Raw genomic sequence first — 11,157 nt, 5'->3', positions numbered from 1 at the left:
TTAACAATGAAAGGCCAATCAGCCTGCATTTATTACAAACAAAAATCCATTGAAACAGGCATGAGAATTCTCCCTGTACTAGTCTGCAAGTTCTCTCAAAACTAACAAGTCAAATATACATACTGTATAGATACAATTACACTCCACCCCATTTCAACTTCCATTTTGTCAACATGACAGTATTTCAGCTGCAGTGTATTGGTATGTCAGCAGCTGCTCAAGGTGGCAATTTGACATATCTTCCCCTGTGTTGACCAACAGATGAATGAACCTAACTATAGGCAGGCCATTTGTGTAGCAGCCACTTACTGGTTTCAGGTTACCAGCCAACACAAGAGGGAATGTTAATCAGGTGGGAAACAAGCTAACTACCATGCATCAGCTCTTCCCTCAAATAACATTTCAGACTGTCCATCAAAGTGGTATTGAATAAATCTAAACCAACATCAGTTAGGTAATCACCTCTACCAATAAAAAGACCTTGACGCTTGACATCAAAAGGGTGTTCTATGAATTTTTGGCCCTTATATTCCATGTATTGTTTTAACACCCCATTTATAGTTCTCCTATCATTCTCAAGTGGAGCACCAGGCTCAAAAGCCCAATGGGGTCGTGGGAGCAATTCTGAACAAACCAATATAGTCTTTGGTAACAGGAATTTCAGTGCTTCAAGCACTTCTTTTGCCGTGTATATTATGTCACTAGCCTGGATGTAACCTATGTCATTATCTCCCAAATGAATGACCAGGTACTTTGGGGGCTGGTATCGTGCCAGATGATGCATTAATAGGTCATGGAGCTCGTGCCATCTCAGGTCAGGTGCGCTCAGCCAATGAATTGAAAAACCACGTTTATCAAGGCCAAGATTGATCCCGTACGGTTTGGTCTCTGCTCTGTCACGTGCCTGGCTGATGATCACATGTCCTGCTATCCACACAGTATTCTGGGTGTCTGAAACATAAATAATACCCTGTTGAGCAATAAGGAATAAAAGTATGTACTACCCCACTGCTTTACCAGAAAAGGGATACAGGGCTTGTGCGCAATTTTATCATTGCTTTAGGTCATCAAGTGCAAGAGAGGTCATTATACTTGACAGGGCTTCTAAAGATATATATGATCAACAAGTCTTTCAAACAAACAGGCTTAATTGGTAATTGCTGTTGCTCAGATCATGAGCGGTCATTATTAATAGTAGCAATGCAGCAGTGCCATTTAGTTTTTCTTCCTGCCCCTATCTGCGAACTCCTCTTTGATCAATCCTAAAACACACCAAAATAGAGTGTTAACATCACAGGCCTACATGTGAGGCTATAAATAAAGACAATCTCTCCAGTCTAACTTATTTGACTTTCCCTTTTCAAAATAATCACAAGGTGGAAAACACTCTATTGCACTATCACTCAAGCTGAGAGCACCCATTTCTGCACAAATATGAATTTCTCAGTTATTATCTTAACCAAACTTGCCAGCCTTGCATCAATTTCTACATTGTACAAATGCACCTACAGAAATAAGATTGATACAAATTGCAACCCCAAAGATTGAAAGTCTCAAAGCTTATTCCATACATACACTCTTACAAACACAGAAGACCATTCTCTTTTAGTACTAATGCACAAAAATATTGCAGAAATATCCAAGTATGGTTAAGAAGAAGTTACCACTGGGCATATGTTTGCTATCATTACTAAAACTAAGAAAATAAGACACCACAACTGCTTTAATCCATTGTTTCTACCTGCACCCTGCATCATTTTGTTTTGGAGGTGGGGGGGAGACAGCACACGCGAGTGCGAACATGCACCCATTCTAATTTTTCATTATACAATATTCAGAGACTGAATGGACTGGTTAATTGGCAGTTTTTCTTTGTTTGTGTGATGAATAAGAGAAATGTAGAGGCAGATAACAAAGAAAGAGCAACATTCAATGCTCAAGTGCATCTGAGAACTAATGACCTTCATCAATTAATAGGTGATGGACTGTTAAGCCTTCACTGGTTATCGTGAATATTTCAAGTCCTCAATAAGACAAGTGATGTATAGGTTTACATCACTGATACACTGCTCACTAGGCTGAACTTCTGCAGGGAGGGAGAACAAGTGACAGTAGTCAGTACGTTGCAAACCACTTAAATGAAGAAACATCATGGAATTTAACACATAGGCAATCTAAAGAGACTGCCCACAGACAATCCTACCATACATTGCACTACATAACCTGTCACAACTGTTAAAAAATAACTTCACAACTATTTGTCCAGAACCTTCAAGTATTTTGACAGGTATACAGATTCTACAAATCCATTTAAACTCTCTCCGCCACATTCTCAGTACATAACCTTCAGTTCAGCAATCTTCGTCTCCATTTTAAATTGAAAAGTATTAATCTAGATCCCCAACTTAACTACTTCATAGTTGGCCTCAAGTACATTGCTAAGTTGATAGGCAACAGTCCATGAAACCCAAACCTTGACAGCATTATTGCAATGAAAACTGACACTCCACTGCCATTAATTTTAATTATTTCAGCAAAATCTCTTAAAAGTTTTGAATTTTTATAACATTCTCCAGTGTCTCCCACATTAATTTCTGGTGCCACAATTCTCTTGCTGATCAATATTTAACTTTACACAATGTTTCTGCGCATTTCAACAATGGTAAGAAGTTTGCCTGGAATCAAACAGCAGTGACTCCCGAAAGGTTGCCACTGGACTTCTGCCATCTTCCTTTGTCAGGTTTTGGATCTTTTGAGTTACCAGTACTTAAACAACTACCTCCCACCCAAAATACATACGTACATACATACATACACATACACACACACACATACATACATACATACACACACACACAACCAAGGGGAAAAAATGGAAGAGAAACCTTTATTCTTTACAAACCAGATGAAAGTAGTGACTCAAACATTGAACTACCAAGAAATATACAACAGCCACCATTCCACAACTGCAAATGGCACTGGCTACAAATTAGGCATGTAAAGCACTTGCTCATAGCTGGAGAATGTACAAAAGGAAAAGGGGATCACAAATATAACAGGAAAAAAATAAAACTTACAAAAGTCAATCTTACATGGCTATTATGACAATGGACAACTTGTCTGGCCTAGAATTTAGTTATAAAAGGAAAAAAAGGTGACAAAACATTAAAATATAAAAACTTGTTTAGTTAGATCTGCTATCCTGGATTTTAGTTACATCTTTAGAAATATCCATTTAAAAACACTGGATTCAGACTGCAGCATCATGCTTTAATTCTTTAATACACAGAATCATCTGGTTAACATTTCAATTTTTTTTATTTTAAAAGATCAATGTCAACATAAACCAAGTGATTACGATTAAGGCTTTGTTCATGAACAAATGTAGATCTTTTATATATATACACACATTTGCAAGATGAGACTGCTTTTATAAAACATTGCCAATTGCCTGGTTACTATAAAAACTGGACTTTTTCAACACTGGAACTAAACAGTAACCAGTTTTTAATGAAGCACTCTTTCAATAACTTACATTTGTTTATGAAACCTTAAACAGGAAGCCTTAAAGAGTTTCAGTGGATGTGCTGACTGCTCCTCGATAAGAGCATCTCCCTTACTTCCCCTTTACACCCAGGCTCAATAGTGGCGCTGGTAAGATGCCATAGAAGCCTGGTTCATTGGCTGCCCAGAGCGTGGTACCTGGGTAGAGGCTTGGTTTACCAAGTGGGACAAAGACGGACCACTTTGAATCAGGGTATCCAATGCTTTCTGCACACTAGGATTATCAAAGTTTATACCTGTTGCAACACCAGATCTCTGGGCCTGAGACAAAGCACTTGACTGATTTGGGGTTGGACCTCGAGGTTGCTGCTGGCCATAAAGACCTTGAGTTTGAGGCAGAGGCGAGCGAATAGCAGTGGCTCTCGGTGCAACTGCTTGACTCATTAAAGGTGGAAGTTGTGAATTAGGACCTGTCATGCGCTGCTGAGCTTGAGACAGATATGAAGAGTTATTGAGACCTAGCTGGCCTCCTCGGTTTTGAGGTTGGGTATTCAGTGCACTTCCATAGACTGGGCCCTGTGCCCCTGCAGTATTTGTATTTGAGCCAGATGATCCACTGTTGAAGAGGCTTAGAATCTTGGCTTGCAACTCCTGCTGCTGTGCTGCCTGTGTGTCTTGTGGCCCTCCCTTTAAAGATGGAGCAGGTGGTAGCGATGGCTGTGCATCAAGTGGGTTCATTCCTACGGAACCCATGTTTGGTCTAGGCATGGGAGCTGGATTGTGAACAGATCCTGTCAAGAAAATTGGTAAAAAGACATCTTTATCACAAAAATCTCAACTTGCTTTAGATTAATGAAAACCAAAATAATCAGTATTTAATTATCTCTGAAGATTAGGTTTTGTTACAAATTGTATTAGATCAACTAAAGAGTCTGTTGCATTGTGGATAATGGACTCTTTAACTACTCCCCATAAACTAACTTAACATTTAATTCATAGCATGAATATTAGATCTTGTACCTGAAAAGACAGTAATTCCTCTTATTTGCTCATGAACATCAGAGCTGATATATCTTCCAAGCAAGCCATTTAATGACCAGGAATATTTATGGTGAGGTTTTAAGAGGTAATCAAAGTACACAGTTCCTTCAAGGGATATACAACTATCCTTTTTTGAGCCATTTTATTAACAAAGTTAATTAGATAACAGTTGGTCTAACTTGCTACAGCATCCAAAACAAAATAATTCAATCATTATTTACTATCTAAACAGCTAGCCACAGGACTTCCCATTACAAGTTACAAAACATTACCATGCAAGGAGTCTCCTCCTCGAAGTAATCGCTCCTTCTTTTCTCTCAGATATTCTATGATCTTGTCAATTTCTTCTACAGTAAGGTATCTTCCATCAGCAAGCAAATTCAACAAAGGCTGAATGCCAGGAGGATTTCCTCGCTCTTCCATAGCCCCTTGAGTAGGCTCCCTTTCCCGCCCTATTACTTCATCTGCCATTTTAGCTGCCTTTCTTGCAATCTCCTCTCGTTCCTTTTCACGTGTTTCCGTCTTATACCTCTCATAATTACGTGCAACTAAGATCATTGCATCAGCCATTGGCATGTTACGATGTTCTGGATATGAAAAGAAAAAGAATCTCAATGTACACAAAATTACTGCAAGATTAATAACTGAAGTATTAAGATTAGTTTACCTGAAATAAAAGCAGTAATAATTTATGCTGTACTAAAGAGGAAACATCAGTTTCCATTTCAACAGCAAAGAATGTTGGTAAGCTTTGCCTCACTTATTCATTTCAAATTATATATTAGCTATTTTGTGCAATAATCACTACATCAATTTCTCAATGCCTTCCCATTCTTAAACCAGATACAATTTGCATGTACTACCCACTGATCAAAGGAAGTCACCATTCTAGCATTTGCAATCACAATAGTTCCTGAAAAAATTGTAATAAAAGTTACTAGTGAGCAAAAGAACTTTCACAATGCAGCCAGCTACTACAGATCAAAATGACTGCTGGTTTTATACAGGAACATTTCCCAAACAACTGTCTCTATTGCCAATGCAAAACAAAATAGATAATCAACAAAGTTAGTTAACACTTGCCTTGCATTAGCCATGTGAATGCAAAAATGATCATTTAAAAAATCTTGAACCCCTTATTCCTATATTCTCACCTACAAAGGGAGCAGCTAAATAATGATGCATCTTTTACTGTAAAGGCCAACAGGTTTGGAGTGGGTTTTGCCAAATAGAATGAGACCTTGGATACATGCCAGAAGCCCCAATATTGAATAAAGACTTGACAATTCAACATATTAGTTGTGGTTGAGTTGCAGGCAAACTAATCAGTGCTATGCCTCCACTGTGATGTTCAGGAAAAATTATATTTTTAACCAACAGCGTCCTCACCACCATCCTAAAGACAAAAATAATTCTTCTGGGAGAATAATGAAAGGATCATATCTATACCGAGAGCAAAACTCTTCAGTATTCTGCTGGCTGTCAAGAGCGCACTCAGCATTGTTTAATTATAACACCCTCATTAGTCAGAAGAATACAAATTCCATATGGGAGCATGCGAGAGATTGGCACCTCCTGGATTACATCTTTGTCATCAACACTTGTTCAAATCAGAGAGACTTCTGTATCACTTGATTCACATCAGGGACTGAAACCCACTGAACATGTTGGTCGACCAGGTGTTGACAAGGCATTAGGTCAGAGATGAACATCCAAAGCACCTAGATACCGATCTTTCTCCTCGATCTTTTGGTTTTACAATCTCTCAGCCCTAAGGCAGCTTAACCAAAGAAACACATTCCACTTGCAGCTCATGCCCAATTTGGACATTCAATTCTAGGAAAGTGGGATCAAACTAAGCCATCTCTTACCACATTACTGTGCTCGGACTACTGGTGCTGGTATCAAAATGCCTGATATTAACAGCACTGAACCATGCAACTTCCTAAAACAAACACATGCAGCTTTAATTGTTTAACACAATGCCCCAAAGTTGCATGTCAAGGCAGCAGCATTCCAAAAGCTCAAAGTTACAAATGCTTCAGGATAACATTAATGGATAGCCAGAATAGTCCAACAATTTGCTGACCATTATGACTTCATCACAATCCAGCTACTGTTTCATAATATGACTGCAATCATCTTGAATAGGAGTCTTGAACTCCTCAAGCAGACATTTCAAAAACCAGCATGAGGTGCAACAGGGTTACGTCACAGCCCTGATGCTCTCTATAATCTACTCAAGTGGTTGTTCACCTCAAAGATCAGATGCCCTCTGGAAAGAAAGTCACAAACATCATGGAGCTTTCATGCTAAAGATAACAGAACTTTAAGAGAACAAAAACTGCAGATGCTGGAATCCAAAGTAGACAAGCAGGTGGCTGGAAGAACACAGCAAACCAGGAAGCATTAGAAGTTGGAGAAATCAATGTTTCGAATGTAACCTTTCTTTAGTACTGGAGGTGGGGGTAGGGAGTAGCTCAGATAAAGGGGGAGACTTGGTGGTGGGGTGGGGTGGCATGAGGGCAGGACGAGGGGGGAGTGGGTCAGAAAGGAGGGGGGAGCAGATTACTGAGTTTGTGGATACGACCTAGTTGGTCGTGTAGAGGTCCTTCACACGTTAGGGAAAAGGGGGGCCTAGAGTGGGGAAGGGATGGAGGAAAGGGAATGGAGATGCCTCCACATTAGAGGGTTGAGTGGAGAATCCAAAGACAGAATTGTTTGTGGAGACATTGGAAGTATTGAACATTGAAGGTGGGTCAAAATTTAGATGGTTTAACATAACTGAATACCAGAGACACAACTGATCTGCAGTTTACAAGTCACTTCATCTCTTCAGTCCAGAACGTGAGAAATTCTATCTGGATTCCAATATTGCCAAAACAAAAAACTCAACCCATACCAGATAAAGTAAAAACTAAAAACCACTGCAAAGGTAAACACTGAATTAACTTAGAGGGCAATATTTACCTTGTGGTGTTCCAAACAGGATATTGACAGTACATGATCTGTGTATTTCATGTTGTTGAGTGATGACAATAGCAAATGCTGTGCCACCTCTGCTAACATCCTCAAGAGCTTGTGTAAGTGATACTTCAGTGTTGAGGAATATCAAATCGACAACCATACCAAGGTCACGAACTTTTCGACCAACAGACTCTGCATATTCTCTGACCAAATAGAAAAAGTCAATCTCAGGGTCAAGGTAAATAACTGAACCTCTTTAGGAAAGTAATTTACAGAAACAAAACCATATTGAATGTAGTAGCTTTGAAATCTATTAGCTTCAGTATCTGCAGTTGAAAAGTAAAATGAACGTTCTGAAAAAAAAGCCAGAGTTTCAGATGTAATTGGATGTGTAGCAATACTGAAAAGTGTCACTCTTTAAAAAAATGCATTTCCACCAATGAGTACCTTGGGAATTAGTCACAGCATTCAAGACACTCAGTAGGAGAATACCGTGTGTAGAGAATGAACAGCCTAATCAGACTCTTAACATTACTTCAGTTTCTGCCTTCACAGATGTTGCCAGATGTGATTTTCTGTAGCATTTCACCAGCCCCAGTATTTTCCCTTTATTATGGCCATTGTCCATGTCCACAGGTCACTGAAGATAGGTGGACAGATAGGCAAGATTATTTTTCTTAAAGGAGACGTATGGATGCTATCTCTTTTCAAAAAAAAAAGCAAAACACAAATCAGGGATGTTACACTAGAAATAGTGCAGAATACTATTTAGACCACAGTCAGAATTCTGCATACAACTCTAATCACTGAAGTATAAGGAGGATGCAACTGCACTAGGAGAGACTTAAACATTTAAAAAAATGATTAGATAGGCTGGGATTGTTTTCTTCAGAACAGAGGAGGCGGAAGCGAGATTTCGCTATACTGTATAAAGTGTTGAGAGAACTCAAAAGTGGTTAGGAGAACCTATTTCTTTGAAAGGAATCAGATCCAGTAAGTGGTAGATGGGGAAAAGGGGAGTAAAGAATTTTTTCATCCAGAAATTGAAGGGGGGAGTTGGAGCAGAATATTTGAAAGGACTGTTACAGAAAATAAAAAATCAAGCTTGCATCCTTTATCTTTTAATGTCCCAAATTTAGCTGGATATCACTTTGCTGTTGTTTGTGGAACTATGCTGCATTTAAAATAACTGTGAGGCTCACTTCTCTCGTAGAAGTACGGCCCAAAATATTTAACTGGCTATTATTTGAGTGTGTATACACTCAAAACGATACACAGGCTTACACCGACTACATAGACAAAAACTTCTGACTCACTTTTGTTGTTTGTTAACAACAATTACGGAACAATCCACAGGTCTTTCTGCATCATAACGTCTCTGGATTTCATCATAATACTGCCGATATAGTTCTTCTCTACGACGCTCCCTTCTCATCGGATCTTCAAATGTGTTTTTTTTTGCGGGTGGGTAGGGGAAAAAAAATCAAAATAAATTTTAAATTCATCTGACCTATACTGCTCACTGCAACTTAAAGCAAGCTAAATGAAGCCCGTGGGAGTTACCAGTTTGAATAGCAACAAATGGATTTCTTCCATTTACCCCAAAGATGGGCTTATAGACTTAAGAGAAATGTCCTGGCAGGAGTTGCTGATCAGACACCTTGGTGTTTAGGTTCATAATGTCCTTGAAAGTGGAGTCACAGATAGACAGCACAGTGAAGGCAGCGTTTGGCTTGCTTGCCTTTATTGGTTACTGCACTGAATACAGGAGTTGGGAGGTCATGTTGTGGCTGTACACAACATCAGTTGGGCCACTTTCAGAATATTGTGTTCAAGAGACTGAACAGCCTGTGGTTATTTCCCCTGAAGAAGAGAAGACTAAGAGGCAACCTTAGAGGTTTATAAAATCATGAGGGGCTTGGATAGGGTGAATAGCCAAGGTCTTTTACCCAGGCTGGAGGAGTCCAGAACTAGAGGACATACGTTTAAGGTGAGAGAAAAGATTTTAAAGGCGGGGTAGCGCATGTATGGACTAAGCTGCCAGAGTAAATGGTGCAGGCTGATAAAATTACATTTAAAAGGCATCTGGGTAAGTATATGAATAGGATGGGTTGAGAAGTAGAAGGGCCAAATGCTGGCAAATGGGACTAGATTAATTTAGGATATCTGGTCGGCATGGACAAATTGCACCGAACAGTACGTCTTATGTTGTTAGTAGAGGCATAACGTAGTGCTTTCCAAACATCAGACTGACAAAATCCGGAGGGTGTAAAGGACTTAGCATTTGGTCTCAACTTAATTTCTGCATTCCTGCAGAAAGCATCTAGGTTTGGAACTCTGGACTAATCCTCACATCCATTTAGAAGTCCCAAAACTGGCAAGTTGCCAATTAGCAGATGACCAGAACAGGACAGAAAGAAAGAAATTTTGTTGCACCTGAGACTCCAAGATCATTCTTTCTTCTCTCCATCCCTGCACTAACACTAGTGAGGTATGATGCTGTGCTGTTTTTGTGGAATAGGAGATTAATCAAAAGGTCATGGCTTCAAAAGTATTCTACCCATTGCAGTGAACCACACAAGCAATCTCAAAGACAATGTACGAGTGCTAGCACAAAGCATGTTTCGTACAGAGATCTTGATTCCAAGAAAGTGATCTTTTCCCACCTGCGTCCTTGCTTTTCCCATATAGACTCAGTGAATTAACAGATCCAAAAAATGTAGTCTCCAAGTGTATGTAGCTTCTTTCAAGTTGCAACCTGAATTTATCAAGGTTATTTAGGATTGCTAATAGTGTCTATTTACAGGTACAAATTTGCAGAGGTTACACTTCTGTTTCTTTCAAATCACACAGCTGATCATTAAACAATAAAGCAGCATGGAGTCTTAACTGAAAAAAAAACAACAGCTAGTAAAGCCATTTTTACCATTTTCTTCACAGCAATAGCACTGCTACCAAAACTAGAACTTGTTGCCCAACTAAAAATGCCCTCAAGATGTTGCTCAACAGTCTTTGCGAACTTCTGCTGTTCAAATGGTGCATGTACACACAGACAGGGTCAGAATGTCAAGATTTTGGCTCTGTAATAGTAAAGAAACAGTGATTTAGCTCCAAATCATGATTGCGCATGTTCCTGTCTGGAACATGCAGATGTGCCGTGGCATCCCAGTATCCTGTGCCCCAACATTCTAACCAATAGCAATGGCAGATTTGGAAGTTGCTTTTGGAGGAGGCTAAGGAAGTTACTACAATGTACCTTGTGTACGGTGGAGGGAATGACATCGAAAGTGGTAGATAGAGTGCCAAATGAGCAGGCAGCTTTGTTCTGGATAGTCTTAAGAATTTGTTGAAGCTGCACTCATCCACACAAGTGGAGAATTCCATCACACTGCAGACTTGTATCTTGTAGACAGGATTTTGGAAGTGAGGGTTTACAAATGACAGAACTCCCAACCTCTCAGCACAGTTTTACATGGCCAGTCTAGTTCAATCGTTAACCCCAAGGACGGTGATTGCATGAGATATTCAACAATGGTAATATGATTGGTAATGCTTTGGGAGATGGCTAGATTTCTCGTTAGACGATAAAGCCTGGCACTTGTGTGGTTCAAATGTTACTTGGCACCTCTTGGCTCAAGCAGTTGC

The 11,157-nt window shown here is 39.5% G+C and overlaps 1 protein-coding gene across 3 annotated transcripts in view; it reads right to left on the bottom strand.

Annotated features, from left to right (window-relative positions):
* Positions 1 to 11,157, bottom strand: part of LOC140463164 (nuclear receptor coactivator 5-like) — a 36,467-nt gene continuing 25,310 nt past the window's right edge. For all 3 annotated transcript variants that reach the window (XM_072556933.1, XM_072556934.1, XM_072556935.1), the window contains 5 exons: positions 8,829 to 8,952; positions 7,516 to 7,715; positions 4,818 to 5,132; positions 3,801 to 4,295; positions 1 to 951 (listed from right to left, as the gene is read on the bottom strand). In XM_072556933.1, the coding sequence (XP_072413034.1) occupies positions 365 to 951; positions 3,801 to 4,295; positions 4,818 to 5,132; positions 7,516 to 7,715; positions 8,829 to 8,952 (1,721 nt within the window). In that variant the 3' untranslated portion in view covers positions 1 to 364. The remainder of the gene's footprint in view (positions 952 to 3,800; positions 4,296 to 4,817; positions 5,133 to 7,515; positions 7,716 to 8,828; positions 8,953 to 11,157) is intronic.

This window comes from Chiloscyllium punctatum, chromosome 37, assembly GCF_047496795.1.
Source record: "Chiloscyllium punctatum isolate Juve2018m chromosome 37, sChiPun1.3, whole genome shotgun sequence".
Lineage (NCBI taxonomy): Eukaryota > Metazoa > Chordata > Chondrichthyes > Orectolobiformes > Hemiscylliidae > Chiloscyllium > Chiloscyllium punctatum.
The sequence above is the reverse complement of the archived record's forward strand: the minus strand, read 5'-3'. Positions and strand labels throughout refer to the sequence as shown.